At 38.7% G+C, this 17,944-nt stretch overlaps 1 protein-coding gene across 4 annotated transcripts in view; it reads left to right on the top strand.

Moving 5' to 3' along the window:
- LOC140212416 (sodium bicarbonate cotransporter 3-like) overlaps positions 1 to 17,944 on the top strand; it is a 145,476-nt gene that overhangs the window by 67,784 nt on the left and 59,748 nt on the right. The window contains exons 6-9 of one of the 4 annotated variants that reach the window (XM_072283176.1): positions 2,783 to 2,932; positions 4,176 to 4,520; positions 11,461 to 11,573; positions 16,569 to 16,726. In XM_072283176.1, the coding sequence (XP_072139277.1) occupies positions 2,783 to 2,932; positions 4,176 to 4,520; positions 11,461 to 11,573; positions 16,569 to 16,726 (766 nt within the window). Of the gene's footprint in view, positions 1 to 2,782; positions 2,972 to 4,175; positions 4,521 to 11,460; positions 11,574 to 16,568; positions 16,727 to 17,944 lie in introns of all 4 variants that reach the window. The other 3 variants (XM_072283175.1, XM_072283178.1, XM_072283177.1) reach the window with 3 other exon arrangements.

Below are 17,944 nucleotides of genomic sequence, written 5' to 3'. Positions count from 1 at the left end.
GAATGTGAGGGGGAACTTAGTCCATTTTTATCATCAACATAAATCAATAGGTTGCCTTGTTACTTCAGCCATTAAGAGCTTTCAGATTAAATGTTTACTCTGTGTTTTAAAATACCACAGAGAAATTACATTATGTGAAACTGGATTTAATTGTTACCTATAGCATAAAAGCAGGGAGTACACCCCATCTACTCCATGCTGAACTCTTATTCTGCTGAGTCTCATTGATCTGCACCCAGACCATAGCCCTCCATAACGCTCCCATCCATCTACCTATCCAAATTTCTCAAATGTTGCTATCGAACCCACATCTACCACTTCCACTAGCAGCTTGTTCCACACTCTCACCACCCTCTGAGTGAAGAAGATCCCCCTCATGCTCCCCTTAAACATTTCAATAGAATTCTCTGTCTGCTTTTTATTTATTCTTTGATGTGATAAGTTTCTTCAGAAGAAAATTTTAACATCTGTACCTTGTGTGCACTACTTTATTTATCACACAAACGACTATTGAATAGTAAACTGGAGTTACAATATTTACTTGAAAATATAGAGAGAATAATGATTTTAATTAAAGTAAACACTGAAATGCTGGAAAATAATCATTGGGTCAGGCAACTTCACCGGAGGGAAAGGATCATATTTCAGGACTTCTGGTATCAGTGTAGGGAATTTACTAGAAAGATAATTCAGAGGTGGCTGTAATAGTTCACCTTTGGAAAAGTTAATCGGGTTAGTTAACAAGACTTGGTCTGAAAGGAAATCCTATAACTAATTTGATTAAGTTTTTTAAACTATTGACAGAATATATTGATGGGGGCTGTGTACCTAATGTAGTTTACATGGACTTCAAAAAGGCCTTTGCTTACCTTAACTGCATATTAAAGTTTCAGACTTAAGATTTAGGGTTTATTTATCACATGTACATTGAAACATACAGTGAAATGTGTCACTTGCGTTAACAACCAACTCGCCTAAAGGATGTGCTGCGGATAGCCCGCAAATGTCGTCACACAATCTGGCACCAATATAGTATGCCCACCATTTTCAGCAGAACAAAGTGGACTCGTGTCTAATGTATAACTCCCTCATATCCCTATCCTTAAACCCTAAACTGACCCCTAACTCCCCACTCTGTTCCCAGAACCATCCCTATGAACCTAAACAAACAGCAACAAAGTCCGAGCCATGACCTCGACGGAGACCGAGGCTCAGTGCCATCTTTTTAACAAGTCGCCTGCCAACTTATGATTCACGCATTAAAACATTTGGCTCCCTCTGAACTGATTTGCAGATGGTGATAGTGGAGGGTTGCTTTTGTGACTGGAAGTCTGTGACTCATGGTGTACCACTGTGGTGATGCTGGGATCCTTGCTGTTTGGCAAGTGCACCAACAATTGAGATATGAATGCAAGAACAACAAATTTCACGAAATATGCCAGGCTATTAAACCTGATCCTGATTATGATTCTGATTATTAAGGCACATCAAGGAGGGTACTATTGGGTTACAAAACAAGATTTACCAGGATGTTGCCTGAACTTGGGGCCTGAGTTATAAGGAGAGATTGTGTAGAGTAGGAATTTATTCCTTAGGAGATTGAGGGGTGACCTGATGGATGGATCATAAGGGACTTAAAAGTGAAAGCACGTAGCTTATTTTATCTCAGGGCGAGGTTGCTAAAATTAAGGCATGGCTTAAGATCAGAGGCGAGAGGTTTAAAAGGAACATCAGCGGCATTTACTTCACACAACAGGTGGTGCGTATTTGGAATGAGCTGCCAGAAGTAGTGGTTAAGATGGGCACGTTAGCAACATTAAAAGCCATCGAGATAAGTACATGGATAGGAAAAGTTTAGAAGGCTGCAGCCTGATGAAACTTTCTCCCTAGGTAGCACAGTTTGCAAGGACAAGTTGGGCCCAATGTCCTGTTTCCATGCTGTAGGGTCTAATATTGTTCAGATTAATGGCAGATGGAACTTAATCTTGATAGATGTGAACTAAAGCATTTTGGTAACTTGATTCTGGTGAAAGGTGATTAATCTGACAAGTCACTCACTCCATAGATGCCACCCGACCTTTAGAATTTCTTGCATTTAGTCTTATTTTAGATTTCCAGCGTCTGCAGTTTTTTAATCTTTTTGATTCTTTGTGGGCTTAAACTAGTTTGGTAACTGCACTTAAGATATGATTTTTTTTGTTTTGCCTTTTCATGTTTGGTTTTGTTTCAACTACGTTGCCACAAACCATAGTCATAGAGAAGTACAACACAGAAACAGGCTATTCAGCCCATCTAGCCCATGCCAAACTATTTAAAATGCCTAGTCCCATCAACCTGCACTCAGACCATAGCCATTAATGGCCCTACCATCCATGTGTCTATCCAAACTTCTTTTAAATGTTAAAATCCAGCTCACATACACCACTTGCGCTGGCAGCTCGTTCCACACTCTGAGTGAAGAAGTTTCACTTCGTGTACCCCTAAATTTCTCACCTATCAGCCTTAACCCAGGACCTCTAGTTGCAATGACACCCAACCTCAGTGGAAAAAGCCTGTGCATATACCCTATCTATACCCCTCATAATTTTGTATACCTTTATCAAATCTCCCCTTAATCTTCTATGTTCCAAGGAATAAGGTCTTAACCGATTTCCTATCCCTGCTGTACCTCATAGTTATGAACTTATTTTCTTTCTTGCTGCCTTTTTTATCCATGTGACTTGTTGATGTTTTCTGCTCATTGTGTTTTTCTTCCTTGCTTGCCCTTGTATGTGTATTTTAGATATGGTACTGGACAACATGATAGCGTCCGAGCAGCTGGATGAGACCATGCGAGATAAAGTACGCGAGGCACTACTGAGGAAGCACCATCATCAGAGTGAGAAGAAGCTGAGTAATCGCATCCCGATAGTTCGCTCCTTTGCAGATATAGGCAAGAAACATTCTGATCCTCACTTGCTTGAACGAAATGGTGAGATGTTTTGTAGTTTCCAATTTGTTTACATCTCTCCAGAGTAAATATACCAGGAAAAAAATGGTATTTACAATTTTATATAGAGTGGTAATGCTTGGTTTGCTATGTTTTACAGCATGTTCCATTGGTTTTAATGTTTTCTTTAAACAGGCATGCAGATAAATAATTCACTGTGTAACAGTGTTGGCAGAAGTTCTTCTATAAATTTCCTCCAACCCTTCCACCCCAAAGTGGCTGTGTTATCGGTGTGTTTGAATGTGTATTTATTCATTAACAGTGTTTTTTCCTCCCCGACTGCTTGTAAGGGGCAGCTGCCAAAATAAATCAAAGGTATTTCTGCTTTTGCAGATACAATTACAGACGTTGGGAGTCTACTGCTGGCATGTGGCTATCAATTTTTAAGTTTGAATTTGCTATAAAATTTACTTATTAACATGACAGGTCTGTGGCTGAACTGTAAAAGTTGTCCAGTGCACTCGTGTTACATATAATATGTCTATAAATAACAGAAAGAACTTGCTGTAAAACTCAGAATGACAATAGACCACATTCTTTACAGGAAACACTTTCATTACAGATTACTGAGGCAATTGATAAGACCTTTTTGAAAAAAACGTGCTCTAATAAAAGGGAAAAATTAACATGTAATGTCAAAGGGGTTAGTAATTCTACCAAGCTAGGTACTACGTTAGAGATCGAAAAACTAAATGACATTACTCAGGAGATATATCTCTGATTAGATCTTCAGCTGATGGACAACTGTTACTATACAGCTAATCATAGTAGACTGTTGCATAATAACGACGTATTAAATCCCAAGTAAAGAAATCCAACATGGGAATTCTCAGTTTAATTTGATAGACCATACCAAATTTAATCATTTCTGAAGCTGCATAAATGATGCAGGAACAAAATGTTTTTAATTGCAGTCTAATTTTTGATCAATGAATGCTCATTTATCAATCTTTCAGAAGCCTTCATTTTCTATAAAACTAACCAATCGTTTATCCAGCAGTTTACTTTGGAATGTTAATGTAGAGTGTGGTGTAATTTAATTTATTAAATTGTGCATTTCATACTTCCAAGGGAATATCTAGCCAGCCACATCTAATTTGAATAAGCTTTCTGTTTGCATGAATGTGTGTAGTTCCTTAAATTCTATTTATGGTATTTTGTTTGTATCTTTTTGTTTTGATGATAGGGGATGGCCTTTCTGCCTCCCGCCTTTCTCTCCGTGCTGGTCTGTCTGCCTCAAGTCTCTCATTGAAAGGAGCTTCTCTTTTTTCCGTTCCATTTGGCTCCTTGGTGCCTGGTTCCAAGAGTGGATCTGTAGCAGGTTCAAGGTGCACCACTCCAGTTCCCACCCCTCAAAATACACCACCCTGCAGTCCAAAACCTGAGCATCGCTTTCGGGGTCAGAGCCAGTTGCTGGTGTCTTGTGCCGGTGAGGATATTCCTGATGTGATAGTCCATCCCCCTGAAGAAGAATTTGAGGTGCAGGAAGGACAGGCGGAAACATGTGAAGAATGTGGTGAACATAAAACAGGCAAATATCAGAAACAGTTGTATCACCTTGTGCATGTGGAGCACTGATAGTGATGAATGATTCTGGCACATGGCATGTTGCGGTATTAGTTTTACAAGTGTTTTTTTAAATCACTGAGGACAATATTAAAAAAGAAATGCATGCTTATTCATTTCATAAATAAGCACATGATGAGTTTCACTTCCATCCAGCTTGCATGCAGCAGCTGAATCATTTCTCAATGTAGTCACTCAATCACATTCATTATGTGCCATTAATAACTTAAAATTTCAAGTTGAATAGTTTCATCCAACATTGTATTGAAAGAAAGTCATACGTCTTTTTTTTAAAGCTGAGATAGAGGCATTATGTAGATATTTTTGTTAAGACCGTTCCATTTTCTTATTCTATGTGTTCATCATAAACAGTGCCTCTAATTTATTGTATTGAGCATTTGATTTGTGTTGAATGCTTTTGCCTACATAACTGAAATGACTTTTGGTTCTTCTTGTATCAGAATCAGGTTTATTGTAAGACCAGAAGACAAAGGAGCAGAATGAGGCCATTTGGCTTATCAAGTCTGCTCTGCTATTTCTTTATGGCTGATACATTTCCTTCTCAGCCCCAATCTCCTGCTTTCTTCCCGTATCCCTTCATGGCCTGACTAATCAAGAATCTATCAACCTCTGCCTTAAACATACCCAATGACTTTGTCTCCACAGCCAGCTGTGGCATCAAATTCCACAGATTCATCACTCCCTAGCTAAAGAAATTGCTCCTCATCTCCATTCTATACAAACATCCCTCTATTCTGAGGCTGACCTGACATGCATATTATCACTGACTGTATATTATGAGTTTTTTTGTCTGTTTTGCACTTCATTAGTTTTATACAGAAACTTGTTTTAGCTCGTTTTCTCCTCTGCCGTCAGATTTCTGAATGCACAATGAACGAACCCATGTACATTACCTCACTATTTTTGCTCTCTTTTTGCACTATTTATTGAAGTTAACTTTTTAAAATATATATTTATTATTGTAATTTATAATTGTTATGTATTGCTTTATACTGCTGCTACAAAACAAAAATTTTGTGACATATGTCGGTGTTATTAAACCTGATTCTGATTTAGAGTTTGTGTCCGTGTGTAGATGCAGTATCCCCATAATGGAAATGCAGATGATGCTGCTGGTGAAGGGTGACACTGATGAACATTTTTAAAGTTATCCTTGGCTATCACTTCAAACTCTGCAGGACATCGTTTTGGTCAAGTTATGATTTTGTTTAGTACTGTACTGTAACGTCGTTTTCGCAAATTGAATTGTAATGCAGAAGTCTGACCGTGATTTCAGGCGTAGGGAAGGACATGATTATCATAAAGTGTGGCAAAAATACAATATTGAAAATCTCACAGAATCAAAACCAAGTAATTTTCCAAATAAGTTAGTCAAGGGCAAGGTGGGAATTTGAGTGTGGGGTTAACTGAACTAAATTTTAAAGCCACGGGGCACAAAGATGGAGGGGCATTATATATAAAAATTCAAAGCCCATGCCAGTGGTCCAATATTCCTGGGCTGCACATCTAGGAACAATTAATAACACAACCATTATATTTAGGAAAGCAAAACCAACCATGACCAAGGTAATGATCACAGCATGTTTGCCTCATTTTATTATTGTATAAAGACAAGATTCTGCAGGTGCTGGTAATCCAGAGCCTAATGAAAGGTCTCGGTCTGATTCATCAACTTTTTATTTTACTCCATAGATGCTGCCTGTCCTGCTGTTCCTCCAGCATTTTGTGTTAATTATTAGTATTATTACTATAAAACTGAATCTAGTGTGCTAGGAAATAACCATATTTTTCTCTTGTTTAAAAAAAAGATATTTTAGGAGACAAATATTTTCTTTTCTGTATCCAGGGCTTTATCATTTTTCACCCCTATCCCTTATTTCCCTCTCTCCCTCACATAGCTTTCTTTCTTAATATGAACACGGCTTCTAAGATTTAATTCATGCTCCAAGCACATTGTCAACTCTTGAACGCAGCATCTGTGATTACACAGAATATGTTTAATCAATACTGTTATGAACTTAATGCTGTGGAAGTGGTATTACTTTGATTGAAATGCATGGAGTAAAGGGTTATCAGTGGCTGATTCTTAAAACATTTATTTTGTTTAAAAATGACAGTTTTAATAACCAAATTCCCATTTCAATTATTAATCACTTGTATAATGTGGTCATATCTCTTTTCATTTCAGATGGTTGTCAGATGGTAACTGCTAATGACATGAATGACATTTATTACTTTGGCCTTTAGATTAAATTGGCAGCTTGTCTGTTCCTGCATTAAATATAGGAAATTATAATTTCCTTTAGGAGTCAGCAAAATACTAATCAGTTTGAATTCAGTTCCATTAGTATTGTGTAACTATCATTTTTTTTTTGGAAACAGACCGGAGTAAAATAAAGGCAGCTGAAAATAAGAAGAGCCTAATTCTATGTGCCGGATACTTTCTAATCAATTTCTATTTAGCATGTTTGAACTCAGCTTGTAATTTATAATACTGCATTCCATCCACTTTGTCTATCTGTCGATGTTGACATCTTTCTATTCTGAGATTGTGCCTTCTGGTCCTTGACTCTGCGTTATTGAAAATATTGTTGCCATGACCACTCTACATTTTCAATAAGAGCTCATTCCATTGGGCAAATATAGTAGCTTGGTTAGAGCATTGGTTGACTGACAGAAGACAGTGAGTATGGATAAATGGATCAATTTCAGATTGGCACGCTGTGACTATCTGAGTATCACAAGGATCGTTACTAGGGTTTCGGCTATTAATGATCCATATTAATGACTCAGCTGAAGGAACCTAGTGTTATCATATTTGCTGGCAAAAGCAAAGATGGAGAGGGAACTAAATTGTGAGGACGGTGTGCTTAAAGGAGTGTATAGATTGGATATGTGAGTGGTCAAAAATTTTGCAGATAGACTCAATGGGAGGAAATGTGAGATAGTTCTCTTTGTTATTGAGAGTTAATAGCAAAAATATTGGATAAATTAAAAGGTTTCACAGAAAATTGTTAAATTGCTTTATTATTTTCTCATGATTCAAGGTATGGTGAAAACACTTTGTTTTCCACACAATCCATACGGATGATTTCATCACATCACTGTGTCGAGCTAGACTATCACATGTTCACCACTCATATTTGCAGAACCTTACTGAGTTTCACATATGCATATAATGAAATGGGAATACAGAAGTTGGCTATTGGAAGTCCATTATTCACCAAAAGAACACACTCCGACATACAAATTTGTTGAGATAGTGAGAACTTGAGTCAATTGCTTGAAACTTATCAAAGAATTTTTAACTCTGGTCAAGATGGCCCTATGGGTCTACTCCCATTAACTTGAATAGGGCAAATTGTTGCTTCAAGTAAGACTTCAATAAATAATCAGACCTGTTATGAATTTTAAAATCCCGCTCGATCTTTCCAATTTTTCGTTACTTATCATTTATGGATTATTATCCTAATTCATTTGGTTAAGAATTTATAAGTTTTAATGCATTTAAGCCTTATTTTTCCTACAAAAATGACATTTAAGTCAGAGATTGACTCGATTTTTTTTCTCATTTTGTGGCTGGGCCTAAATTTGGGCTCTCCATGTGATACTCCTGTGATACTCCTTTTGTGTTGATGCAGAAGACTTTGACATAGTGAATCCTTCCAGTATTTCCCTCATATTCTTGTCAGCAAGATTGCTATATGCAGGGTCAAAGTTTTTATTGAGATTTGCAGCAAGTACTATTGGTCCCCTACTGATCACAAACACTGTACATGCCATTACTTTATCTTTAATTAAAAGGCAAGTTCTACCTGCTAAATTAGGAACCACTGAAGTTTTGAATAAAATATTTACAAAAGTTGGGTCACTTGCATCAAATCAAATCTGGTTTCTTTCAAACAACATTGAATTCAAAGTTCAAAGTACATATTTGTCACATATACAACCCCGAGATTCGTTTTCTTGCGGGTACACTCAATAAATCCGAGAACCATGATAGAATCATTGAAGGACTACACCAAACAGAGTGGATAAACAACCAATATGCAAAAAGCAACAAACTATGCAAATACAAAATATAAATAAATAAATAAGCAAGCAAGCAAGCAAGCAATAAATGTCAAGAACATGAGATGAAGAGCCCTTGAAAGTGAGCCTGTAGGTTGTGGAAACCGTTCAGTGATGGAGCAAGTGAAGATGAATGAAGTTATCACCTCTGGTTCAAGAGCCTAATGGTTGAGGAGTAATAACTGTTCCTGAACCTGGTGGTGTGAGTCCTGAGGCTCCTGTACATCCTCCCTGATGGCAGCAGTGAGAGGAGAGCATAACCTGGGTGGTGTGGTTCCCTGATGATGGATGATGCTTTCTTGCGACAACGCTCTGTGTAGATGTGCTCAGTGGTGGGGAGACCTTTACCCTTGATGGACAGTGCTGTATCATTACGTTTTCGAGTATTTTTCTATTCAAGGGCATTGGTGTTTCCATACCAGTCTGATGCAACCAGTCAATATACTCTCCACCACACATCTAATAAAGTTTGTCAAATTATTAGATGTCATGCTGAATCTTTGCAAACTTCTAAGGAAGTAGAGGCACTTTTGTGCTTTCATTGCAATTGCACAAAGGTCCTCTGAAATAATAACACTCAGGAATTTATAGTTGCTGACCCTCTCCACCTTTGATTTCCCTGATGAGGACTGGTTCATAGATCTCCAGTTTCCTCCTCCTGAAGCCAATAATCGGCTCCTTGGTCTTGCTGACATTAAATGAGTGGTGATTGTTGTGTCACCACTCAACCAGATTTTCAATCTCGCTCCTATATGCTGATTCATCACCACCTTTGATTCAGCTTACAACAGTGATGTTGTCAGCAAATGTAAATATGGCATTAGAACCGTGCTTAGCCACACAGTCGTAAGTGTAAAGCGAGTAGAGCTGGGGGCTTGTGGTGCACCTGTGCTAATGGAGATTGTGGAGGAGATGTTGCTGGACAAGTTAGATTGGAAAAATACAGTAGAACAATAAACTACAGCACAACAATAGGCCCTTTAGCCCTGATGTTGTGCCAAATTAAACTAAATTAGTCGTTAAACAGTCAATTAAACTAATCTCTTTTGCCTATGCAAAGTCCATATCTCTTCATCCTCTGCATATTCATATGCTTATCTAAGAGCCTCTTAAATACCATAGAACATAGAAGTCTACAGCACATTACAGGCTCTTTGGCTCACAATGTTGTGCTGACATGTAACCTACTCTAGAAACTGCCTAGAATTTCCCTACCACGTCACCCTCTATTTTTCTAAGTTCCATGTACCTATCTAAGAGTTCTTAAAAGACCCTATTGTGTCCGCCTCCCCAATTGTCACTGGCAGTGCATTGCATGTACCCACCACTCTCTGTGTAAAAAAAAACTTACCCCTGATATCCCCTCTGTACCTACTTCCATGCAGCTTAAAACTATGCCTCCTTGTGTTAGCCATTTCAACCCTGAGAAAAAGTCTCTGGTCAATGCCTCTCATCATCTTAAACACCTCTATCAGGTCACCTAACCCACCGTCGCTCTAAGGAGAAAAGGCCAAGTTCACCCGACCTATTCTCATAAGGCACACTGTCCAATCCAGGCAACACCCGTATAAATCTCCTCTGTACCCATTATAGTATCCACATCCTTCCTGTAGTGAGGTGACCAGAACTGAACATAGTTGGGTCTGACTAAGGTCTTATTTAGCTGTAATATTACCTTACAGCTCATATTTACCTCAACTGCTGCCCCTAGTAGCTGAAATCCACCATTATGTATTTTAAAAATAAATGCTCTGCAGAGCTCCTTTAAACTTAATCCTTCTCACCTTAAATGCATGCCCTCGTGTACTAGACATTTTGGCAGTCTTAAAAGGCACCGTTAAACATTTAACCATAGTATTTATTATCTGTTACCTCATTCCTACAGTACTTTGAATTTTCATGCTTTTATCCAAAGGTAGACAAATAAACAATTAATTATTTTCAAGCAGGCTTTGTTCTATTTGATTCTTAATTTGTCCTTTATTCAGGGCCTCATATCTCAGCTTATCATATTTTAATAAAAATGACACATAATGGAAAAGAATTTTTGAATGGTTCTACAGTACACCTTCAATGAGCACCAAGCTTCATTTGTTAAATTGCTACTTTTACAGGAACATTGCTTAATCACACTAGTGAAGATATACACTCAGTGGTCTCTTTATTAGGTACACCTGTACGCTAGTTCATTAATGCAGATATCTAATCAGCCAATGGCATGGCAGCAACTGAATACATAAAAGCATGCACACAAGAGGCTGTCTTCTTCAGATTAAATGTCAGAATGGGGATGAAATGCGATCTGAGTGACTATGACCATGGAATGACTGTTGGTGCCAGACAGGGTGGATTGAGTATCTCAGAATCTGCTGATCTCCTGGGATTTTCATACACAGCAGTTCTCTAACATTTACGCAGTGAATGGTGCGAAAAACAAAAAAAAAATCTAGTGAGCGGCATTTCTGTGGGCAAAAACATCTTGTAAATGAGAGTGGTCAGAGGAGGATGGTTCAAGCTGACAGGAAGGTGACAGTAACTCAAATAACCACATGTTGCAACTGTGTGCAGAAGAGCATCTCTGAGCGCACAGCATGCTGATCCTTGAAGTGGATGGGCTACAGTACCAGAAGATCACACCGGATTCCACTCCTGTACCTAGTAAAGCGGCCACTGAGGTGTACTTAAACCCTACAAATTGCTGTAATGCTGTGTGCCTCCAAATCTAACAACTAAATAGTTTGGTTAATAAGAGTTACTGCTGTGTTTTATGAGTAAATTGCTAAATGTGTCTTTCCACCATGCATCTTAAACAGGAATTCTAGCATCTCCTCAATCTGCACCAGGTATTCTGGAGACCAAGAGCATTGAAAACAAATCATCTTATAGTAGTGCAAGTAGAGAAAACAGCACAGTGGATTTCAGCAAGGTAATTATTTGCATGAAATTGTCAAAATGTAGTTGTAAGTATTTAATTTATTTTCAACTATTTAATATGTACAATTGTATTGAAGCTGTATTTAAACCTTACTGAAAATGACCTTTTTCTGAATGAATGACTATTTCAGTTCATTGTGATAACTAGCCAAACTTTAATGTAGTGGTTAACACAATGCTTTACAGCGCAAGCAACTAGAAGATCGGGGTTCAGTTCCTGCCACTGTCTGTGACCACTTGTTTCCTCCAGATGTTCTGTTTCTTCCTACATTCCAAAGACATTCGGGTTAGGATTAGTAAGAGGTGGGCATGCTACTGGACACGTGGTGATGTAGTACAATCCCCACTGATTTGATTTGATGAAAGTGACCCATTTCACTGTACGTTTCGATTTACATGTGACAAATGAAGCTAATCTTTAATCTTTTGGTTGTTCAAGATCAGTTATAAGTTCTGAGAATTGTAAACTCAACAGTGGATCACTTACTTAGGAAGAACTGACAATGTAGCCTTGGCTAACGACTGACAAGTGAAAGGATAATTCTTAGACTTTCTCATTCACAATTTCTCACATCAGATTCTTGGAGGACATCGTGAATCATAGGGGTAGAGCCAAGGTAGCTGCTGCTTGCACTTTGGACAATTGCTTAGAAATTGGATTTCACCTATTTAGATGTATTGAAACATACTTAGATTTAATGCCAGTTGGGTCAGAGTTGTCTAAAATTCATGCTATTATAGCTTTTGGGTAGTCTTGTACTCAGCAAGCAGCATAGTAATTGGAACTCTGATGTGTAGAAGAAACCATTTTATTTTCTAGAGCATTGTGCATCTGAAAGGAGTTTTGCTCTCAAGTGCACAATCCCCTTTATTTTTTTTTAATTTAGAGATACAGCACTGTAACAGACCCTTCTGGCCCAGTAGCCTGTACCACCCGGTTACACCCATGTGACCAATTAATATACTAAACTGTACATCATTGTAATGTGGAAGAAATTGGTGCACCCGGAGGAAACTTACTCAGGGGAGTGAACAAATTCCTTATAGACAGCAACAGGAATTGAACCTAGGTCACGGGTGCTGGAATAGCACTGTGTTACCGTTCTACCCTTGTTAGCTGGACAGGAGCAATATACAGGTTGCCATAAAGGGAGAGGACATTTTAGCTTCTTCCCTTCCACTATCCGGTTTCTGAATGGGCCGTGAACACTACCTAACTCTCCTTGCTATTTTGCTCTCTTTTTGCACTACTTTTTTTTTGTACTTACTGAAATTTATAGTATGTTTTATGTACTGTGCTGCACTGCTGCTAAAAAATAGCACATTTCATGACATACATCAGCGATGTAAAACTGATTCTGATTCTGCTTTCACACTTGCTCAAAGGGACCATGAGACCATTAGACATTGGAGTAGATTTAGGCCATTTGGCCTGTCGAACTTGCTCAAGATCATGGCTGACCCATTTTCCTTTCAACCCCATTCTCCAGTCTTCTCCCTGTATCTCTTCATGCCCTGACTTACTAACCTCTGCTTTAAATATACCCAGTGACCTGGCTTTCACAGCTGCCTGTGGCAACGAATTCCACAGATTCACCACTCTTCTGGCTAAAGAAATCCCCCCTCATTTGCATTCTAAATGGACGTCCCTCTATTACGAAATTGTGCCCTCTGGTCCTGGACTCCCCCACTAGGGGAAACATTCTCTCCACGTCCACTCTGTCTAGGCCTTTCAACGCTTAATAGGTTTCTATGAAATCCCGCCCCCCCCCCCCGCCCACCATTCTTATAAATTGCAGTCCTGATGAAGGATCTTGGCTGAAACATTAACTACACTCTTTTTCATAGATGCTACCTGACCTGCTGAGTTCCTCCAGCATTTTGTATGTGTTGCTTTGATTTCCAGCATCTGCAGATTTTCTCTTGTTTGTAGTGTAGAGGCACGTTTTGGTATCCCTATTGGTATTAAGAAAGATTTTCTTTTGTTTTGGAAGTTTAAATCACAACAGGGTCACCAATTTTATCATACTTGTAAACACAGAACTAACAACTTGTGAAATTAAACTATACATTAGTGCAGCTACATAGGATTATGGATTCTTAAGATAACATGAAAGACTGAGTGTTGAATGAACATTTTTCGGAATAGAGGTTGGTAGGCAAGGTGGCACCAGTGACCAATAGTGATTTTTGCAGACTGCTCACAAAACTGGTCGATACTCTAGTAGATCACAGTTCTTCTGAACTGTGATCACTGCAGTCTGCAGCCTGTAATTTCCCTTTTATGGATGCCCTTTTGAACTGACTAAAGGATCTGGTGCTTTCGCGATCTCCTGGGGGATCCAGCGAACTAGACTCTCAGGAGTGCTGGTACACCTGGGGCAGCCATCGCTGGTGGATGCAGCATTGAGGCTTGCTAGTGGAAGCCAAACCTGTGGTTGGCTCCATTACCCTGCGAAGATTAAAGCATTGAGCAAGATTAAAATCGTCGAGGATGAGAGTGGAAAATGAACAGGTGTTCAGTGATGTCTCCCTGCGTTTGACCAGACTGCATCTCTTGCTACTACTATTGGGTGGGAGGCGCAGGAGTCTTGGGTCACACACCATCAGGTTCAGGAGCAGTTTCTGTTCTGCAGCCACTGGGCTCTTGGATTGGCTTCACTTGCCTCAGTACTGAATGGACTCCACAGCTGTAGACTCTCATGTTCATGTTCCATATGTTTTTCTTCACCTTTTTTTTTTACTACTTGCACAGTTTGACCAAAGTGTTAGGACGGAGGGTGAAGGACAACCCAGTGTTCAGCTCACTACTCTGAGGTTTACTAACTTCAGTGCTGAATTGACCCTGTAGTCGTAGCCTACAACCATCAACACTCGCCTGTGGCCTGTGGCCTGCGGCCATCGGGCACCTGGACCGGCTGTAGCACTGAACCATCTCTGTGACTGTGAACTCACTTTCGTAGACTCTGCGGTTCGTCTACTCTGTGTTACTTGTTTACTTCTTTATTGTTTGCACGATTTGTTCTTTTTTTCTCACTTTGGGTGTTGGATGGTCTTTGTTATGTGGGTTTTTTTAAAAGGGTTCTATTGTGTGTCTTTGTTTTGTTTCTGCCTGCAAGGTGACTAATTTCAAGATTGTATACGTACTTTGATAATAAATGTACTTTGAACTTCAAATGGAAGGAATGGTGTCTATTAGGAATGTAAAAGTAGAAAGCTGAAGCAGACTTAAAGTCTTATTTCAAAGCCTTGCCGTGGGAGAAGGAAAGATTCCACTAGCATGTAATATTTTAAAAAGAAGTGTTTGAAGAAAATCTAGACTTAAGAAACCTTGGGTAGATCTTCAACTCACTGCTGGTATTACAGATAATCTGGTGATTAAAATCCATCTGACGTTCATGTATTGTGGGAGCAAGTTTACAGTGTGTCAATAATAGTTTAGCCTCTACAGTTTGTGCCTATCCGCATATCTAAAAAAAATGTAGCTCATATTAGTGAATGCCTTTCAAAGGAATTAGGAATCTCAGGTTGAACAAAACTGCAAACAAAATTGTCTGTGAAATATCAGAGTAGTACATCTTTGAGTCCGATCCTGGAACCAATTAAGTTTGAAAATTGCTAATGAGATTCCCAAGTTTGTTTATTCCAGCACCAATGAAAGGATAAGTTAATTAAAAATTACAGCAGTTTCCCCCTCAAAAGCTAACTGGTTTTGTTTCATTGCATCATAATTAGTATTTTATATACCCTGTTTTTGAAAAAGATATTCAAAACTATGCTCAAGTTTATTGAATAGATATTTCATTAATTATTTGAACTTAAATCACATAATTTGTGCAGTCTGAAAATGCAGATCCTTTGCCTTTCTGCTATGATATGTTTGTTGGTTAAGGATAAAATTTGTGACTTTATTAGACTTTATTGTGACTTTATTTACTAACAATTAACAAAACATGTACTGTGGTAAAATGTGTTAATTGTAGCTTATGGTAGGGAGAAGTTTCTTTTATCAGTGTGATTTACATTTTTCCTCAAATTGTCTCAAAATTTCCTGTTTGATTTCTGTTGTTAAACTTCAATTTTTAATTGTAGTTCATATAAGTTTTTGCTTCCCCTCTTGTAGATTATTTAGCCTACAATTAACAGCAGGTATTTTAGTGCCTGCATCTTTCTTACGACTTTTTGCTTGTTTCTTTTCTTTTTTTCTTTTTGCCTTTCTTTGGCCTTTTGGTTTTAAATGTGCCTTCCTTTACTCCTGGTTGGACTGGAGTTTGAGTCCTGGCACTGTAGTTGTGTCGCGCTTGGTATAAGAAGCAAGAGGCCTGCAGTAAGTTTTGAGTTCAATGGCTTCTTGTATATTACTGTCGTGTACATTGTTTTGTCGCTTGTCTGTGCTTTTCTTTAAATATTGGTCTGTGCCAAATCAGGAGTCTGTATGGTGATGATTATTATATATCAGCAGAAATAAACGTTCAGTGGTCATTAATTTTGTTTGTGTTGAGTTAGTGTGGATCTTGGAATTTGTAACAAGCAATGAGCAATGTTTGTTGACAGTTACTTGGAAGTCAAAATATTTTGTAACTATAGTGTTAACATTAAATCTAGTTTCCCATAAAAAATGACTGGAATAAGGAGGATGACTTCAAAAAGAAGGTTGATTTTATCAGTTTAAATTTTGACTTTAGGCTTTAGCTTTGAAAAAGTATACCAGAGACTTTAGTCCCTGAACTAATCTACCATTTGGATAAAGCTCCCAATTCACCATTTAATGAAATATAAATTCAGGAAAAAATTGACCTACATTCAGCAAAGAAAATTCATATACAGAAGATAAGATCTTAGTTTATTTTTAAAAATTTGAAGTCAAACAAATTTTTGCTCAAAATTCTGTCTTATTTTGTGTTACGGAATTAATTAGTTGTTTTCTGTGTTTCTTGATTATTTTGAATTGCTGAGCTCTTATTTCGTCCCTTTCACACGTTTACAGGTGGACATGAACTTCATGAAAAAGATTCCAGCGGGCGCTGAGGCTTCTAATGTCTTAGTGGGAGAAGTGGACTTCCTCGAGAGACCCATAATAGCCTTTGTTCGTCTGTCTCCTGCTATTCTTCTCACAGGGCTCACAGAAGTTCCCATTCCAACCAGGTGAAGCTAATACAAAAGATGATAGATGTTGGTTATGTAAATTTATCTATTAGATATGCTGCACTCTTCTGCAATATTTAATATATATACAGTACTGGCCTCATCGAATCTTGGTTCAGTACTGTTGTTCATGCTTGTTCTGCTTTTGCCTTCTTGACTATAACTAACAAATCCAACAATGCCCATCTTTCCACTTCTTTACCATTACTTTAGCCCTCCGTCTATATGGTCAAATTTCTTTTTCCTCCTCAGCATGCTCAAAATTATCAGCACATGCGTATTGACACACAGTTCACCACATCCACAACCACTTGATTCCTCCACTTGTGCTTTCCAGTTGCTTGCACCATATTTAGTCTTAGGTGATGATTACTGAAGATAATGGAACCATTTTCTTCAGTAATCACCATAAACCCGATCAAGTTCAAGTACATTTAATATCGAAGAATGTATAGATTATACAACCTTGAGATTTGCTTGCTCACAGGTAGCCACAAAGCAAGAAACCCCAAAGAACCCAATTTAAAGAAAAAAAGAATAAAAATAAAAATAAAAGACAAGCACTTTTTGTACAAGAGAAAGAAAGAAAAAATAATACAAGGCATGCAAACAATTGAAGTGAACAACAGCATTCAGAATCAAAAATGAGTCCTCACATCTGAACCTCGGAGTAGGCCCAAAGCCTTGCTTATCAGTTCTTCATATTAGAGGGTACGGGGCAGTCTTCATAGCCTCAGCACCATGGAGATGACCATCGCAGGGAATGTGCAAAATCAGCTTTCATCCCTAAATTGACCCAACAGCAGATCAGCGAAATGCTCCAGTGCCCTGAGAGTGAACAAGATCATCTCTTGCCTCTGATCTGGGCTGGCTTTTAAATTGTCTGAACAGCGCATTGTACCTCGCACTAGGACCCTGGCAGTGCAGCTGCGAAAGGCCCCGAGCCTAGACCACACTGCCCAGCAACTGACTCTGGCCCAGATTTTGTCGCCTAGCCTGAAGCCGCTCTCAAGCTCTTCAGATCAGCTCGGCCCCCAGAGTGATGCAACCTTGTACCTGGGCTAGCTGTGCGAACATTGAAATCGAATCTCCTTTGCCCGAGCCCTGACTTCTGCTTATGGTGCCCTGAGTGATACACCCTCGCACCTGGGGCAGTTGTATGGGCATCAGAACTCGGTCTGTATCAATTCATCCCCCGAACTCGCCTCGTCATTGCTT

This window comes from Mobula birostris, chromosome 19, assembly GCF_030028105.1.
Source record: "Mobula birostris isolate sMobBir1 chromosome 19, sMobBir1.hap1, whole genome shotgun sequence".
Classification (NCBI taxonomy): Eukaryota; Metazoa; Chordata; class Chondrichthyes; order Myliobatiformes; family Myliobatidae; genus Mobula; species Mobula birostris.
The sequence above is the reverse complement of the archived record's forward strand: the minus strand, read 5'-3'. Positions and strand labels throughout refer to the sequence as shown.